Source organism: Fusarium redolens, assembly GCF_020744475.1.
Source record: "Fusarium redolens strain MPI-CAGE-AT-0023 chromosome Unknown BKA55scaffold_18, whole genome shotgun sequence".
NCBI classification, from domain to species: domain Eukaryota; kingdom Fungi; phylum Ascomycota; class Sordariomycetes; order Hypocreales; family Nectriaceae; genus Fusarium; species Fusarium redolens.
In genome coordinates this window covers 1,018,017-1,036,398 of record NW_025763681.1, presented here as the reverse complement: position 1 = coordinate 1,036,398, position 18,382 = coordinate 1,018,017, and the positions used below count along the sequence as shown (strand labels likewise).

The 18,382-nt window shown below is 47.2% G+C and overlaps 7 protein-coding genes across 7 annotated transcripts; 2 read left to right on the top strand and 5 right to left on the bottom strand.

Annotated features, from left to right (window-relative positions):
* Positions 1-363: 363 nt before the first annotated feature.
* On the bottom strand, positions 364-944 carry BKA55DRAFT_145889 (uncharacterized protein). The gene has a single exon (XM_046184917.1). It carries the CDS (start codon positions 861-863, stop codon positions 546-548), a length of 318 nt encoding a protein of 105 aa, XP_046044366.1. The 5' UTR covers positions 864-944; the 3' UTR covers positions 364-545.
* On the bottom strand, positions 945-1,456 carry BKA55DRAFT_145888 (uncharacterized protein). The gene has a single exon (XM_046184916.1). It carries the CDS (start codon positions 1,305-1,307, stop codon positions 1,026-1,028), a length of 282 nt encoding a protein of 93 aa, XP_046044365.1. The 5' UTR covers positions 1,308-1,456; the 3' UTR covers positions 945-1,025.
* A 580-nt stretch (positions 1,457-2,036) lies between these two features.
* On the top strand, positions 2,037-4,084 carry BKA55DRAFT_544477 (uncharacterized protein; the record flags this gene model as incomplete). The annotated part of the gene is made up of 4 exons (XM_046190714.1): positions 2,037-2,856; positions 2,949-3,064; positions 3,120-3,942; positions 4,080-4,084. The coding sequence occupies 4 exons, from the start codon at positions 2,037-2,039 to the stop codon at positions 4,082-4,084; spliced, it is 1,764 nt and encodes a 587-aa protein (XP_046044364.1).
* Positions 4,085-4,773: 689 nt separating this feature from the next.
* Positions 4,774-5,339, bottom strand: BKA55DRAFT_695548 (uncharacterized protein; the record flags this gene model as incomplete). Its single annotated transcript, XM_046200161.1, has 2 exons — positions 4,774-4,935; positions 5,157-5,339. 2 exons carry the CDS (start codon positions 5,337-5,339, stop codon positions 4,774-4,776), a joined length of 345 nt encoding a protein of 114 aa, XP_046044363.1.
* On the bottom strand, positions 5,082-6,450 carry BKA55DRAFT_580702 (uncharacterized protein). The gene has a single exon (XM_046193971.1). The coding sequence runs from the start codon at positions 6,389-6,391 to the stop codon at positions 5,477-5,479; it is 915 nt and encodes a 304-aa protein (XP_046044362.1). The 5' UTR covers positions 6,392-6,450; the 3' UTR covers positions 5,082-5,476.
* Positions 6,451-7,809: 1,359 nt separating this feature from the next.
* On the bottom strand, positions 7,810-9,291 carry BKA55DRAFT_580701 (uncharacterized protein). Its single transcript, XM_046193970.1, has one exon. It carries the CDS (start codon positions 9,203-9,205, stop codon positions 7,835-7,837), a length of 1,371 nt encoding a protein of 456 aa, XP_046044361.1. The 5' UTR covers positions 9,206-9,291; the 3' UTR covers positions 7,810-7,834.
* A 1,923-nt stretch (positions 9,292-11,214) lies between these two features.
* Positions 11,215-15,878, top strand: BKA55DRAFT_667251 (uncharacterized protein; the record flags this gene model as incomplete). Its single annotated transcript, XM_046197821.1, has 11 exons — positions 11,215-11,647; positions 11,697-11,741; positions 11,801-12,220; positions 12,488-12,799; positions 13,093-13,139; positions 13,761-13,828; positions 14,049-14,130; positions 14,393-14,538; positions 14,734-14,831; positions 15,153-15,424; positions 15,624-15,878. The coding sequence occupies exons 1-11, from the start codon at positions 11,395-11,397 to the stop codon at positions 15,876-15,878; spliced, it is 1,998 nt and encodes a 665-aa protein (XP_046044360.1). The 5' UTR covers positions 11,215-11,394.
* Positions 15,879-18,382: the final 2,504 nt, after the last annotated feature.

The window sequence follows — 18,382 nt, the reverse complement described above, 5'->3', positions numbered from 1 at the left end:
GAAGTCGAGGGACACAAAGCCCAGAATGTCGCAGGCTGACGAAGCCGAAATGTCGAGGTGAAAAAAAAAAAAAAAAAGTCGCAGATACCACATATGAAACTGTGCCCGGGAGCGTTATCAAGTGCTCACGAAGCTCAGTGTCGTTGAAGACACTTGTCACGAAGAAAGGTCAACTCTCTTAATCCCTTTCTTCTGGCAACTGTTAGAGTCCTGTTAGTTCCACAGTTGCTTTTATTGGTATGCTGGCCTGCAAAAGTTCTCTGCCCTAGCAGAGCGATGATGTCTACGCTACTTCCGCGATAGAAGGGATCTCTATGCTAAATGTGTCACGGTCTAGTGCGACATTCGTCTTCTTAGACGACCGAAGATGGAGGGCCGGTAGATAAGTAAAGACGGTGATCAGATGCAATGAAGGGCGATTCGTATGCTACGCCGCAGGGCTGGCAATGATAAGAGTCCCTGTCGGCCCAGGTTGAGGTATCGACACTGATGGAGGACAAAAGTTGGCTGAAAGAGGTCAGTCCTGACCATGTTCGGTTGGTTGCCTACAGTTGAACTTGTAGTCCCTTCAAGTCACAGGATGGACTTTGCATTGAGTCTCGCTGCGTTCCAGCAATAGGATAAGCCTGCCAGTGCGTATATGGGTCGTTCGTCTCAGTGTAAGGTGGTAAGGCCATTAGTTCGTGCCGGTAACTAATAACAACTCCATTCACGGCGTTACGCGAACCTCCTTCTTTGGAGTCAGAACCATCCCACCTCGACCTCTGTTCGTGTTCTCCGAACGTCCAGTATTCCAGACGCTCTTGCCAAAATTTATTTATCTCTTGGAAATGGACAGAGTTTCGTCGCCATAATATGGCCATCGATGGGACCTCTAAGAATGCCAGTCGGCTTCTAGAGAACTGTAACACAATACAACTTGCTTTTCGTGCATCAGGTTTTGGACTCGCATCCCCCTGTCTACCGCTGGTGTTGTGTCTTTATCCGTTGTGCTGAGCCGCCAAGCAGCTGAAACAAGACCTCCGTCAATGTTGACAAGAGCAGTGTGTTTTCTTCCTACCTGGACGCCTAAGCCCGCCTTGTATGCCCGCCTGAAAGAATGCAACGCGGTGCCAAAAGTCTGCGGTTCTTGACACAGTGGCCAAGTCGGAGCAAAGGCGAAACTCGTCGATAATGTGACGATAGGTGAGAGTATCGCTGCCAGGAAGACTAAAGACGCCAGCGAATTTTTCAGCTTGAGATCCGGCGAGAAAAACAAGGTTCCATCCCAAGGCGCGACTGACTGCAGTGATGGAAGCGGTTGGCATGATAAGTCGCGGGGTATTTCAAATGGGAACAAGGTTTAAGACGATGCCACCTCAGTTGACTCATCTCATCTCATTTCTTCTTATTATTATTTTTTTTGTGTTGATGTTTGGAGGTTGGAACGTAATCTGGGTGGGGCAAATAAGAAAGGGATAGCGTAGCACGATAATTGGCAGAGTAACGTACTGCAAAGATGACATTAATGTAAACCTCGCCGAGTGGGGCGCACGTCGATAAGATAGATCCACACTTAGCCAATCTCAGCGTGACGTCCTTTTCAACCTAGGGGTTCCACCATAGCTTCCCGAGCCCCGACAGCATGCACGGACGAAAAGAATGTACATATTACGTCGCAATTCTGGGGAAATTAGAGGACGTCTCGCGTGCACGAACCACAGAATGTGCAAACCAGAGCTTATTGATTCGCTGTAATCGATCCACTCCTTTCCGCTGGAGGGCTGCACTGATAAACAATCCGAGGGGTTCAGATGGGAGAAGGCTTTTTCTCTGATGACTTCCTGACAATGAAATGCCGACTTTAAGAGCAAGATAGCCGCGGCTCCACATTACACAGCACAGTCAAGATCTCGTGTCTCTTATTTTCCTTGATTTGACATTACAAGTTCTGCTGAGGACGCCCAATCAATCGGCGCCAATTTGAATGGCCAGGCTCGAGTCGATAACCAATCTTGGGAATTGGAAGCGCGCCCCAGCATTATTAGGGATGCCAAATGGCCACCATTTCTAAAACCCGTACGGCGAAGAAACGAGCATTATCCCCACTTGGAGATCAGAACATCGTCTTGGGTGAGCCTTATGACGGGGACAATGACGAGGATTTTCTCGGTGATAAAATCGGTGGTAATGGTGGACGCCATAAAAAACAGAAGCCACAAACGGATATGAAACAACAGCAACAACAACAAGAGGAAAAACCACCAGGATGGTGGCCAGATCGGTATGCACCTGAGAACCCAGAATCTCCCAGCATGATTTCAAGAATGAACGCGGTGATCAAAAAGTGCAACAAGGCAGGTTACAGCCTAGAAGATTTATGGAAAGACGACGGCTTGATGGTCCAAGCAATTCTCAAAGGTGGGCGACACAGACTCACGCAAAGAACCTTCGACAGAATCGACTATCCTGTTGTTTTCAAACAAAGCAAAAAAGGAGTCGCCACAGCCGGCTATGAACTCCAACGGAACAGCAGCAATGCTATCGAAAGCGATTCACAATACCTAGCGACAGATGCTCCTGCACTCTCTCTACCAGACCGAGACGACTCGGATGAATCGCCTCCAAGCAGTAACCACTCGAATTCCGGCGCTCACAATGACGAACTGCTTACATCACCCAATCGTGCTGTTTCTGTCGACAGCGACAAGAGCTTTCCTGCCCCTCCAACACCACCTCCTGCGAGCGAAACCATATCCCGCCTCAGGGGCAGCGACTGGCTCAAAGACATTGATATATTGCGTTGTGTGGAGCTTTTGAATGCCTCTCCTGAATGGCATATTTCGATTCGGGATATCCCTCGCCGACGTCCAAATTGTCCGAGAGAAACGAGGTTTCTGCAAATAGCCTGATCTTCTTCATCAATGCCAAGTCCCACTGGTCGCTTTGTCATCTGGACAGACGACTAGGGCTGCTCAAACATTACAACTCTCTTCTGTCCGAGATGCCGGTTAATGACCTAAAGTCATGGATACTGGAACAGCCGGCAATTAGGCTTACTGGTGAACTCAGCATCCGCGAAGAAGTATGGACGCGGTTTCATCAATGATTATTCTGTCCTAGGTACTAACATTTGGCAGAAATGCCCTCAACAAAGAGATGGCTTCAATTGCGGTATCTTTACACTGGCTGTCTTGCAGGCTCTGCTGAATGGGAATAGTATCCCATCGGAAGTCGATGCCAATCATCTTCGCAGTCTTTTTGCAGGACAGCTTGAAAGCACTACAAGTTCGGAACTCGCCCAGCCCTCCAGTGAAGCTGTATCTCCTGGAATGCCACCAAGAAGCCGCCGAGCGTCATTTGAGCAGAGCCATTCCGACGCCCACAACCTTGGCCTACTTGACGACCCTGGAGAGCATGGCGTTGCATTCCCCCCCCTGAGCCACTTACAAGAATTTGCAAAGAGCTTGGAAAAAACGGAAGTCAACCTGAGAGAAGATATAAAAGCCCTTGAAAAGCAAAAGGAACAACTGGCGAAAATGTCGCAAGAACGATATTTATTTCAGCAAAAGCTTGCAAATAGTCAGAAGTTGGCAGACGAGCTCACAGGGAAGGTTGAGAAGTCAGAGGCCGATTATAAAGCGGCATGCGAGTGCTTGAGCCAATGGATCACGGGTTGCAAGGTTGAACCTGCAAATACATTGCTGAATAAGATCATATCGGATGCCAAGTCAACAATTCAATCATCGGCGGCAGAAATAAACTCGCACAAGGAAATATTGGAAAGCATGCAAGCAAAGTGCGATGAATATAAGGACACGATAGAAAAACTACAGGCCGAGATTCTTTCCAGCACCAAACAGGGAGACGTGATAGAGAAGAATATTAGGAGAAACAGAGAGAGTTTGACGCATGTAAATCAGGAATTTGCCAAGATTGCGGTGTCACTAGGGTTCACTGAATGTAGGTAATAGAAGGCCAAGATGCTGTAAGGACTGTATTAATATTACAGAGAAAATAACAGTTAAATCCTATCATCGGCGAGAAATTTATGGAGTGATAAATTCTGAGGTGAGAAATCTTGAAGTGATAAATTCTAGGGTGATATATTCTGAGGTGAGAAATCTTGAAGTGATACATCCTAGAGTGATAAATTTTGAGGTGATAAATTTTGAGGTGATAAATTCTGGGGATACACTCTAGGGTAGCTGGTAACACGGAGCTGTTGTCGAGATTCGGTGTCTTGGCTTCTTCCGGGTCTCGCCGGCCATGGCCTCCATACGCTCATTCAATATGGCGTCTTGCCTTGGTTTCTTTGGTTTCAGTTTTACCACTTGTCCTGTGTAGTTAGGGAATGCAGCACCTGCGCAAACCGTCTGCGAAGTTGGCATTGTCCCTCATATTTTCGCCCCGGCCCCTTGAGTTTACCCCTTGGCGTCAAAGTCGATCGTCTAGAGAGTTTGTCCGCGCGCCGATAGCTCGTTTCCTCGAACCCCGTGAAAAGGAGGACTTGGCCCAGGACCGCGTTGCTTTATTTTGCCGCTGCATCGAATGCTCTTTGTATCGAGGTCAGTGGACTCATCAGCTTGCATTTCAGTGTCGTAGACCCTCCTAGTCTGATTTCGGTGTCGAATGAAAAGCAGTCAGATGGCGATGTTGATGCAGTCCACGATATGGCTGCATCGTATCTACAAAACTCTAGAGCCATTGTTCTATCCGTTCTCCAGCAATAATATCGCCAACCAGGGTATCATCAACTAAGAAGCCAACACCCACCTGAGCCCTGATTAACATTCAGGCCGATGTAAATACTTTTATCCTCCAACTCCGCTTCTTCTCCTTCTCCTTCTTCTTCTCCTTCCCCTTCTTCTTCTCCTTCTTCTTCTCCTTCTCCTTCTTCTTCTCCTTCTCCTTCTTCTTCTCCTTCTCCTTCTTCTTCTCCCTTTTCTTCTTCTTCTAAATGGAGCGAAATAAGAGGACTTCCTTGTCGTATGTGTATTGAAGACCGCAGTCGAAGTTCTCTCCCCTGACCTCCGCCAAACCTATACAAATATCGACTCGAGGCTCTACGATTGTCAAGAATTCGACAAAAGCTCAACATTGGACGCCGGCATATTACTGAGTTACTCTCTCGGCCCTGTATTGATTGGATATAGTCGCCGTATTCACTGCCATACGGCTTGTACTAGGCCCTCTTCGAGGATAAAGATCACTCCACTAATCTTGGCATGGGCATCGAAGTTCTTACTGCTCTTCCTTCTAATGTACCAGCAAAGTCCACAAGTTCCAAGATGAAGGTAAGTATTCATACCAAAATCAGAGTTAGGGAGCGACGAGGAAAGGAAAGAAGTATCCGCCATCTTCATTACATAGCCATGCTCTCGCTAGGGTTACGACAGTTGACCAGTGGCAATATCTTTCGGATACCCCATTGAGCCACTCCAAACTGGTACTCTGGCCGCCCAGATCTTGACATCGGGGCTACCTGTAAGAGAGATTAAGCCCAGACGCCTTGGTGGCAATTGAAGCTATCGTGACGGTCTCCTCCGTTTTCGGAGTGCCAGCTCTCATTGTCAAGGGACAAACGAAGCACTTGTAGGTTTTCAATAATTGACTGAGCAATACGACGACGGTGTTTGTCCCCGTTTGGCACAAAGCGCGCAAGATCCAGTTCCCTAAGCGTTTTCGCATGCCTGACGAGGTAGTCTTCCAGCTCACCCTCCCGGCATCCCACCATCACGAGAGTGAATCTCCTCAGCAGAGGAATAGTGACATTCCTAAGGATACCCGCCAATCTGTTGGTTGAAATTTCGCTGTAAGTTTCAAGAGTGAAATCAGACAGTGCCGGAATCTGATGGAGAGATTCGTCGAGGCTTATCCTGTCGCTGAGCCTTTCATCAATGCAGAGGTGAAAGCAGCAAAGGTTCGTAACAGGAGGGCATTCCAGCCGAGGCGGTAGCAGACTAGGGCTAATACAACGGGCATTTTGAGCCAGTAACCGGGTGGAAATATTGAGCCCTCCAACTTGTAGTTGACAAGCTGCTAAAGTAAGAAGAATGAATGGTATAATGCTCTGGATTAATTTGGAGCTAGCGCCCAACTCTGCCCATGGAGGTGATCTCTGTGGATTTGGCAATTTTTCGAAGGGTGAAAGTGCGAAGCTGTGGATATTGTGCTTTTGTACAGATGTCGTAAGGCGAGGAACCGTTGAAAGAGTGACGAGGTTCGCTAGAGCTCGTCTCTCAACCATGATGTAACGGGTATCCAAATAAAAACAACGAACAAACAGGGGGTGTGCTAGACTATTCAGAAGTCTGCAAGTCAGCCGAATACGGAGGATATCTTTTAGTAGGAGATCTGAAAATATCATGGAGATCATCTCAGGCGGTAGAGAAATCAAAGAAGGAGCCATTCTGTTGTCTGTTCACTTGCTGCTGACAGTTGAAATGTAAAGGGATTAGAAAGAAAAGGGCTGTATACGTTTCCACGTGATAGCGTGAATTTATGATGACTTATTTAATTAAATAGCTCTTGCATTAATGGGGGCGAGAAAAATTACTGTCAGTTGATTGCGTTATCCGTACTAGCGTTTTATCGAACAAGGTCAGTAAGTCAGTAACGGGGTCCGTCTCGCGTCGCGTCGGGTCGGTCCGTAGCGAGGCTAGCCGTCATGGCTCAGTATACATCCAAATCTGCCACTGTAAGGTTCTATCGACAATACAGCCAATTTTTTCAGTTATTATTTCCTCATGACCCATATAGGATAGTCTCTAATCGATTTCGGATCTCGGTAGGCTTATATTTATGCCTTTGTTAGCAACAGTAGCGAAGATTAGCAGCAGGTCTATCATAACATAAAGCGCCAATCATGTAGAGAGCTCACCGTCGAGATAGTGGTGTTTCTTAAGCCAGTAAAGGCCTGTATTGCACTGGTAGACTGGCTTTCGTCATGTTGTCAGCTTACTAGCGTTTTATATGATATACTTTGGTAAAGCTGCCACTTTTGATCATGCAGCTTTCAACAGATTGGAAATTGATGATAAATTCAAGACTGAAAGAGGAACAAACAACTGCCGACGGACGGCGTATTCAGTGCCCCGCCTCTTGTCTCTATAAAGAGTAACATCCAGGCAAGACAGAGATAGAGCAAAAGAGCCTCTGAACCTGCACATTACACACAGCTCCTGCGGAATGTCTCGTTTTGCCGGCGATACATACTTCTAAAGCGGATGACTAACCAAACGGTCACACTTGAGGGCCATTACATTTGGCACATGCGAGGAAGGTTGCCATAGAGGAGGAGAAGGGTATAGTACGGAGAGTACTAGTGGAGGTTTGGGGTTGAGGGATACCCAGCCTTACTTTTGGAAACGTCCTTCTCTTGGACGTAATGTATAATGTATAGTCGGCGATAATTTCCTACTATTATTGCATAGGAGGGAATACACAGGGGGTAGGCGACAAGCACGATGCGTTTGTATCTTCTAGATCCAACGAAGCGACATTTCAGCCTGTCTGATTTTGGCCGTGTATTAGTACAAAGAATGCTTTGTTGTTTTCTCTTGGCTTTTATCCCCTGCTGTGCTACTGCGAAGGAAAGTGGGTACGATGTGGATAATATTAGTCTCTTCTTACATGATAATTCACATCTTTATAGAGGATTGGTAAGAATATCCGAGTATCCCAGCAAGATATTAGCAAAACCCCTCTAGGCTGGGCTGCGCAAGTGTGGGTGATGAGGATCCTGTGCAGGGTAAATTGGGAGAACTGTTACATAGAACGGTGCCTCTTGTGTACACTACTGAAGACTGCTTTGCTTTATATTTCTTGGCTCTCAGAATTCCTAATTTAATTACTATTTTGATAATTTTGCTTCCCGGCATTTTTTGCACCTATGTATATTTTTCTTTGAATGCTCTTTGACCCCATCAACGCACGGTACTCTGGCTCCTACGAACTGCTTACTGTCTCTTATTCGTATGCGGTGCTTTCTCCTTCGATGCTCGTATAGATTGTCATAGTGTTTTTCGCATGGATCGCAATTCCCTGCCTTGTTCTCAGCATTTGAGTATTGAGCATCCTGCAGAATGGGCCGGTCTTGTCTATCCTCAGAAGCTGTGGGCCTTTGGCTCAAGTTCGCCAAAGTGCTCTTTGCAGCTTGCGCGTCAATCTGCGTGCCATTATTTGCTGGCGGCTGAACATTGTAGTCGTGTTTTCTGACGAGATGAATATTGAGATCTGTCTGGGCTACCTCTTCACCACATTCAAAGCATGTGACTGGTTTGTGACGCTCGTCTATATGGATTGGGACTTCTGGTCCAGCAATCACATCGTCACAGAAGCAGCATTTCTGGTAACCATGACTGTCTTGGAGGTGAGATGGCATCTCTGCTGTTGTTTGGAATTCATCGCACTCTGAACATCTCGTCATTTTGCAATGATATTCCATAATATGTTCTTTAAGCAACTCAGGGGGAAGAGGGTAAGTTGCGCAAAACAAACAATCTTTCATGCCATGTTCCTCACGTAAATGGTCATCATATGCATGCTCTATGACCATCGATGAGCATTCGTCGCAAGATCGCAGCTCATGCTCTTTCTCATGGTCAGCAAGAGCAGTGTCGCTGTGTGCAAGATAGTCGCAATAAGGGCATTCCTCCCATGAATGGTCATGGAGTAGGTGACGACGATAAGCCCACTCTTCAATGATACATTTGCACTGCAGGCATTCTTTCCAAACATGCTGGCGCATGATATGTTCGAATTTAATTTGAGGACCGCACCCATCACATGCACAGAGCTTGTGCTCCATTATCAGATGGACGTCAACCTTGCTGCTAGCCATCAACTTCTGGCAAACAGGGCATACTCGTTGTCCATGGAAGTTACTTGCGTGGTCGGCAAAACTTTCAGACGACGGATCGCAGCAGTCCCAACATTGAAGTCCATGCTGAGACTGGAGATGTTCTTTCATGCCACTAAGAAATTGATAGTTGTGGCAAAACAGGCATCGCAGCCATTCATGTTGTTTCGCTTCTTTGAGATGTCGAAAAAGCCTCCTGTGCTTTGCCAAGTTCGAGCCTTCAGGACATTCAGGACACTCAGGACATCGCTTCCCACAGTGGTCTGTTTCGATATGGGCGATTAGGCTGCATTTTGCCACTAGAGTTGGGCAGAATGGGCATTCATGGTAACCTCGGTGCTGTCCTATCGTGGAGGTTGGCATGGTTTCCTGACATATTTGACATTCATGGAGTTGATGAGCCTCCTCAAGGTGATGCAGGCGAGTTTCCAAGTCAATCGGCTTTCGGCAATATTGACAGAGCATTTGTTCATGCTCCCCGACATGGGACCCTAAAGAGCCCTGTTTCATGACCATAGAGCACTTTTTACAGTCGACAAATTCCGAATCAATATTTGGCGTTATAAATGGATTTTCCTTATTGCTAGAGTCGAATGTCTGAGGCCAATGGTAGAATTCTCCAATGAGAACATTCAGATCTCCGCCAGCTAGGCGCTTTTCAAGATAGTTCTTTGCATCCACGATATGACGGACCTCGGGAAATCGACTTCGGGTCTCAAGAGAACAAACATCTGGGTGACGCAATAACAATGCTTTCCGGTAAGCGGAGCGTATCTGGTTTTCGTCGAAAGTACTTATAGTCGATATGCTAATACCTAATGCGTCAAAGGGGTTAAATATTATATTGCTTGCCATAACTAATAAATCATGAAGGTAAAAGACAATAAATAAATTGAACTGATCGAGGAGGTGGAATTGAGGAGGTGGAATTGAGGAGGTGGAATTGAGGAGGTGGAATTGAGGAGGTGAATTGTGGAGGCGAGATTTTAATATACATGCTGCACGTGCAAAGTGGAGTTATTTGCGGGTTGATAAATAATGCGCTTATCCACCACACTCAGAACACGCGTTCCGTCTTCCCCTGTCACTGACAGCCCGTTAGGTAATCTGTCTCCCCTATGGTTTAGGGTATTCTGACTTGAATTGTACTCGGTGAGTGCGATTTAGTAGTGCACATTGCTTTCTATTGAGCCCCAAGCAATTCATTAGGTGGCTATTGTACTCCGATACTCTCATTTTATCTAATATGGCTTAAATCATTTTAGCTGGGTTCTCGATAGCTGAATTATCACTTCTCTAATACGGTCCGGCTGTCCTGGCGATTAACATCTGATCATGCATGACGAACACAGGAAGCGATCGCCATACGGTTACAGTCACAACTACCACCAGCAACAGCCATGCAAGTGTCGTGACTTCCCAGCCTCATCTTACCTGCCAGGGCCGCAGGCCTATGCAGTGGCATACAACCTAGGTTGCGTACCCGACAAATGAGGGGATTTCGAGACGTATAAGCCCCATGGTCTTCATCGAATGGAATAGATTCCATTAATTTTTTTTTTTTTTTGGCGTATAAGTTCTGGCTGAAACCTCTTTAGGTACTGACAATCACCAGATGTTGGCCAATATCGTCACGATACCTACATGATGTAGAGGACTCCAATTATCTCTCCGTTGCTTGTTTCAGCCGCGGTTGGGGACTCGGAGGCCAATTACGAGATGAGAGCGCGCTTGTTGGACCAACAACCTTCCAGACTCGGTTTTATGTTTGACATGTCTAACCAAGTATTGCCAAGAGCCGCGTGCTAGTCATTGGTCATATTTGACCAGTGATGGTTATTGAAAACGCGAAATAGGTGCTTGGATTGATCCGATGACCACTCTCAACCACCTTGCGAGTCGAGTGTCATACAACAGAGCCCGTTTCATGTATAAAATCTCAGCGGTGATATGTACAGCAGGTTGATTTGAGAGGTTACTTCTAACAATTGGAGGCCCTGGCCTAGACTAATCAGTATTGTGTAACTCTGTAATCCAATAGATAGATGAACATTCGTTTGACGGCCATGTGCGCAGGGCCAATCATGGCTAGCACCGACAACCTGTTTTGTTCACATGCTTGCCTCGTACACGGAAAAGCCTCCCCGGTTGATGGCCTCACGTCTCCACATTGAGATGCTGCTTCCCTGTCCTATTAAGCGCTGTGGCTGGAATCTGACCAATACTGTCAGCCCCAATGTCGCAGCCCAATTTGGTGGCGTCGCACTACCCACTTTACTTGGGACCAGGTACTGTGAGATAGGGTAGGTACATGGCAAGGGCATCCCAAACACGACCTAATGTCAAGACAGAGTGATCATAGTCACATATCTCTTCAATAGCCCAGCATGTCATTTCAAGGGGCATACGCGAAGTATGTCATTCTAAAGCAGTTTGTTTCCCTGTCAGGTTTTAATTTCGACGCGTGCTACAACAATGAGGCGGGTAACTTTCCTTGGGCACAGGGCTACAACAACGGCGAATCTCTGGTTACGCGGTGAGAGTTCCCCGTCATGTACTATGATGGCCAAGACTTTCCCGCCAAAAGCGCTGTCGGTTGGGTTTCTGCAAAGAATTTACGAGATTCCGGTGTCAAGAGCAAGAATTCGCTTATTCCTCACATACAATCGGTTCGCAAGTTTCTCGAGTCTCGAGTAGCAAAGCATTCGCCAAAACACGAAACAGACGAGACAAGGACTGGAATACCTAACACAACGGAAGAACAACCGATCAAGCTCAACACAAACTCAGCTATGCTTCCAGGTGGTAGGTTTGATACTCTCTCCTAATAGATTTGGTCACTAACCATGCTCAGCCCAATCTGAGCCTCATGAAGCTCATGGATCGACTCCAGAGCTGGGTCAACGAGAATCCGAGCATCCCCTCCTTATTCAACCCACTCCCCTTCTTCAAACAAAGTCTCACGATCTGGCTCCCAAGTTCAATCACAATCACAACCTGGTATTCACGACAGAGAAGAGCGAAACCTTCCTCCCGGCGTTGAAGTAATCTCGATTTCGAGTCATCGGTCAGAAGAGCAGTCTGATGAGCCTTTAGGTATATTCGAGCCTAGACCTCTCACAGCACTTACGAAGGCAATGCAGGAAAAATGCCAAAAGGCCAGTCCAACGAGATTATATCACGGTAGCAGAGAAAATAGAAGCACCGCCTTAGAGAAACCTGTTGAAACTGGGCCATCTGACATGATCAGATTAGCGCAAGCCACACTTGACGTTGTATGTCCTCTAACTTCTCTTCAAAAGGGGCAGCCTTTGGTAAACCAAGGGTCCCAGTCACTTGAGGAGGCAGAACGATGTCGATACAAGCCTGTTCCATCAAGTACGTTCCAACCAAACACTACACCAGTGGCTTGTATACCATCGGCTACACTCTCAGAACAACAGCAACGCACCCGACGTCAGATGGGTGGCACACACAGTAGCCCGTCCATCAGCCATGCCACACATCCATGAGAGGAGAGGTTACCAGTACACAGAAGTCCAAGAGCGGCCAATACCAGCATTGAGAGGCTAGACGTAGTATCCGACGCAGGGCAGCTACGTCCCATATTGCCGACAATTAAATATCCATCTTCAAGTCGGACAGGAAATCTTTATAACCTTGAAGTCCCTAGAGCCTCTTGTTTTTTGCCACCAATCGGTTTCATGTTACAGCAAGATATGGGCGGTCATCTACTACTTCGAGAACTTCACGGTCAAGTGCCTACCGATACTGACCGACTGTTTTCTCATCGTACTTTGTCGATGCAAGCGCCGCTTGTTCCATCGTCGTATACGCGACTACCGACGACCCAACCAATGACCCTATCGCCAGCTGTCAAACCTTCACGTCGTCAACCAGCATCGAATAATCATCCAGTTACTCGTCATCCCATAGGCCAGAACTATTGTTCACTTGGTTTTCAAGAAAATCCTTCAATGCCATCTATTAACCAGTATGACTTTGCCAGTCCAGGAGTACCTACAACACACAGGAATGATGGAAGGAACGCACAGTTTCCTAGTGACCGCGGTATAGCCTACCCAGAGGGTGATTGGTGTGAGAAGCTTCCTCGTGATCTGACTAATTATGTGGAGACGTATCAACATGAAGCAAATGTGAGTGTTGGAGTATGCCTCATAAAGCCTATGATATTGACGTTGTATCTTTTAGGCGAATGTCTGTCCTGATTCTTGACCGATAATGTAGAGCTAGGCACTTCAGTTCCACAAAGGCAATATCCAATACAGCCAGCAAAGTGCATTAATGCTTTAGTGTCATTGCAGATTTGCAGTATTTGAGAGGAAATCAAAGATCCAGATTCAAGTAGAGCTCGACATCTATCGGCGAAACGATGTAAAAGATCCCCATACAGGGCCTGTAATCATGGTACTCGATACCCTGGATGAATATGCTGAAGCGGAGTCAATGGACTTGATACGAAATTCCAAGTTCTGCGTCCCGTTAGACGCTTTTCGAACATTCTATATACTAGGAGAGTGAGAGCCAGAAACTATTAGTCAGGAGTTGTAACACACCGGATCAATCAGCAGTCGATGAAGAAGCGCCTCCCCCATATCAATAGTAGCCTAGAAAAAGGACTACAGGAGGCTACACACTGCAATTGACTCTGACTATACCTTGTGTTTGACTGCTTGGAGAAAGATAACTTTAAAAAGACGTCATGGGAGTTGAATCTATTATTACAACACTTTTGAAGAGTATTCATGAAGCATGTATGCAAATTCTTAACAAAAACCAGAAAACTACCATTAAGAAGATAGTTTAGAAAGTCTCAAATATTATCTGAGCAACGAGTCGACAACTAACCTAACCCTCTCCGAAATGAACGTTGCCATGAATATAAACTTCATATCAGTCCATTTGCGACCTCGGCTTCGAGGATGACGAGCACTTCAAGATATGTCTCAGATCTTGGTGTGGATGGTGCGACTATATCCATCACGGCAAGATGCATTTCCTCCACCAAACAGCTCGCGAGTTCCTACTTACAGTTCCAGCGTCGCCTCACTTACTTCGTCAGTTCTGTGCCGACATCACTCCATCATTACCCAAGACGCACACACGATTCTGGCAGAGCTCTGCGTACTCTATCTAAACTTCTTCAACTTCAACGCCGGTCTACTAATATAGGCATACTCTACAGCTGTATCGGGCCATCACCCTTCGTTCACTTCCTGATATCCGCTGTAGATACCCTGTATTATAATCCGGGCCAAGGCGGGGTTGTTAGTAACATCTCGGCGCTTATTAGAAATTCACGCTGTGATACCAAATCGAACCTGGAGAAGAGTTTCCAAAGACATCAGTTTGATATCTTTCAGCCTAGTTCGCGCTTCAGTTTGAGCTGTGTCGTCAGCGAATAACAATGTCGTAACCCATGATCTGGATTAGGAAGCCTCATGGTCCATGCTAAAAAATAGTTGCCAGGGAGTCACGAAGTGGTCCGCCATTCGAGACTAATAAACTATAGATTTTGGCGGTTTACAGATGCATCACTCTGGTACTCCTACTTTCGATAGCAGTCAGCTACGAGAGACAAGCACGGGGCATTGGCTGCGGACAAGATGTTCACAGCGTAACTACATTCATCGCTACCTCCTACCTGCTGGCACGCCCGACAAGAGGATATCTAGGTATGGATGAACAGCCAATGGGCATGTGAAAGATCCAGCCAAGTTCTTGGTACAGGGGTTCTGCATAGTGCCAGCATCTAAGGCGGGTCCCCGAATCTCCGCGGCGGTTTCAAGCTCAGTTTTGCAGCGATGCGACCAACCCATGTCTGTCTTTATCGTTGTTGTTTGCTAGATGCTACCTAAATCGTTTTGGAGCTTATCTCGGTTATTCTCATTTACTCTTGTCTATATCTACTGCCCTAAGCATCCAGGGTCAGGTCATTTTAGTAACACCATCTACTATCAACACTCCTGTATCGTGAGTTCCTGGGTCTTGCCTGGGACACACATATCCTTGATCTTGGCAGCATTTCTTGCCTTTTTTTCTCCAAGTGTCAGCCTCATTCAAGCCAGATCTTATGCCTTTGCGCATCTCACGGGGTAGAACCGACCGTGAACCAGCAGCTAAAGATACAAACTCTGTACTTAGCAACCAAGTGAGGGTAAGCCCGGTGTTCACTACCCAAAGTACTAAAGGCTCAAGGCTCAAGGCGCTGACATTATATGGCGTCATTCAGGATTTGCCCCTAAAGGTTTCCAAGAGGTATTCCGTGCCTGAACTATGATCTCAACAGGGGCTCAGGACGGCTATATGACCGAGTCGGCCACGACCACCTGTCCATGGCGTCTTGGTAGTTATCAAGAGTGGAAAATTGAGGACAGGAATCCCGTCCCAGACGAACGGCGATATAACGCTCTTGAAAAGCAAGTCAACCTAGGTGCGATCAAGACAACGCAAGATGATGAAGAAGGCACCATCTCGCTGGATTATACATCGGCAGCTTTATCATCCACCTCACTGTCTCGGTCCATAAATACACAGGTAGGAGTCATAAACGCAGGTAAAGTAAGCCAAGAGCACCCTGTAAATATATAGGCTGACGAGCCCAGATTCATCGTTCCGGACGACAAACGCAAGTCTAGAGTCTTCACAACTCACAATATGGAAGTCTGACAACGAGACTGGCTGTGAAGAAGGTAAAGAACGCTCTTTACATCCCGGAATAATTCGCAGTCGCTTGCTGGCTCAATTTCTGTTTTTAAAGTCGAAGCAGGCGTCTTTGGACACCTTGGCGAATTTTCCGAGTAGCCAGGAGGAATTCCTGGACCAGATGAATCAGCCCAATGCATTTCCATGCCAAAGTCTGAGGAATGGAAACTTCTTAGCTGTGGCCGAGTTGGAAAACGGCAGTGAGGAGATGAAAAGTCGAGCACAACCACAGGCTCTTCCTATCAGAGGTCCCAAGCGACTTGACAGCGCTACATCAGCCCAATGTGGTGAAGGCGACGGAGCTGTTTGAAGCAATGATAGATCTGTGCGTCTATAGTGTTATGTGAGTAGTTCGAGGTGTTTGGTCATGTAAAGATAGTTTGATGATGAATAATTTGTGAGAAAAGGCCAGAGAGACAATTGGACCGCCCTATTTCGATGTATTTGCCATGACCGAAGGAGTAGTATACCATGGGAAATTGCTTAGCACGTAATGATGCACCACTTCTCATGTTACCAGTCTTGTCTTTGTGTATCACAGCCTTGCTCCATATATATCGCTGTAGGTAGCTGCCCTGGGATGACCGGGGCAAACTGAGATACTCTGCCTGAAAGAAGCACTATGGCATACTGCCAATATTTAAACACACAAGTCCCAGCTTCGATAGCAACAGCTGTAAACCTTCGCCCTTCCTGACCCGGCATCTCTTGACTCTAAGCGACGGGAAAAGCAAAAGCGGCAACCTGAGGAGTCTTTTCTGGGCGATGGAGAAGTGCGGCGATGTAAGTTGTGCTATTCGAAAAAGGTACGGGTGATAAACAGAAACGAAAAATAAATGCTCTCTTGCGCTGACTGCTATAGTAACGGAAAGTCCAGGGAGACGAATCGCGATAGAATTCCGGGGTCCTGGTGAGAGATGTTGCAGCTGATCTCGGACGTGCCGGCGGAGACTACGATGCCGGCAGCGCCGCCCTCAAATCAAACAAATCGAATCCAGGGGCGTATTTGGAAGATTTGATAACATTCAAGGCTCGAGTTGTTATTTTAAATATTTCAAATCTGACCCTCTGCGTTCTCCATGCTAACATGTCCAATCTCCCATCAGACCTCATCTCCCCCACCTATCGTCGCCCCTAGATTCACCGCACCATATCTGACCCAGATTTTGAGGCATTGTATCTTATCCAGTGTTTCTGCCGCCATCGAAAGCCTCTGCCGCGTCAGTGTTAACTTAGCTTGGCTGAACAACCTGTCGCAATCAGTCGCCATCGCTGGTATCGCGAGTATATCGAGAGCCAATTGGCTAATCATCAGGATTTGTCCCTGGTGAGCCATCCACCATTCGATCAGGTCGTCAGTATCTTGCGGTTCTAGCCCTAGATACCGCTTAAGCTCACTTCCCGTCACCGTAGTCTTCGCCGTCCTGCTCTTACTCCATTGCTTGAATACGCTAGCTTCAGTTGTCTTCCTAGGTACGCTCAAGGATGACGATGTGTCTGTGATCATCTTCTGCTGCTCATCCAACGGCGAGTTGCAGCGGTACCAGCGGTCCAAGTAGTCTGACAGTCCAATCTTGGCATCCCTCACCCACACAAGCTACTCTTTCGATGCCCAGTTCACCTCCAGATAGTTCATGCCAAGTGATGCATGAAGGATGATGGATGCAGCAAACAACGGTGAGTCTCCAAGCTTGGTGTAGTACTCATTCAATTTCTGCCAGGCAGTTTTGATGGAAAGTCTTAAATGGTGCCGGTGACCCTTTCCCATGTCATCAGTTCCCGATGGCCCTGATCGATTGTCCCATCCATCACCGCATTGTCTCAAGCTTCGATCCAGCAAGGAGCCTGCTGCCTAGACCTTCGCGGATGGCTGTCCGTCCTGCAATCCCTGAATCGAGCAGGAAGCTGCCGGTTACGGTCTGGTCACCCTCGAGCCAGCTTGACCTGCGAATTGGTGTCCTCTCCCGCAACCCCGCCTGGGTCAACGTGACAGGACAGCTTCCGAACCTCCAGGTGTTCCAGCAAGTATTCCATACCCGCCATCACTTCTCAGAGCTGCCTGTTACCTCCTTCGCTGCCTCAGCCCTCCATTCTCATAGTCTGCAGATAGAATGGCTCAAGAACAAGTTTAACTTCTGCCAACAGTCTCCAGTCATCTCCCTGCAGCATGTCGACCTCCGGTAGCCATTTCTCCACGTCCGGGTGGACTGGGAACGCCCTGATGCCCCCCTACTTGACGAGAGCTCGAGATATCATGGGGTAAGTGGAGTTCCATCTTGTATCTCCACTTACACCATCTTGTATCGTCATTCATTACGACCTCGACCCCCGTCGTTGACTCACTTGCCAAGAGATATTCTTGTGATTCGTCGTTCTCGCTTGTAATCCTTTTGAAAAGCTCTGAGGGGAAGACCTGATGAACTTGACGATATTGTGGAGCTTTCCCACTGGCCCTTTCTTTCTCCAGTGTCGTAGATCATCCTCCCACCGGCCGAGAAGGTCAAAATACTTGCGATTCAGCCTCGAAGGCCTTCGAATCTTAGCGTAGAGAAAGGCGCGAGCAACCAGGTTCAGGATATGCCCATAGCAGCGCATGCGTCTGGCCCGAACGTCCGCCAGACTCATCGATGCGTCGAGATCTCCGTAGAAGTTCATGAGACAGCTGTCGTTTGAAGATGCGTTGTCCGAGATCACGGTTTCGACTCAGTCCTCTATCTTCCATTCTCGGACAACTTGCTCGAGCGCAACCGCAAGACTTTCTCCGCTATGACACCCAAGCTGGCGACGGAGTGCGAATGGACGAGACTGGTGCTT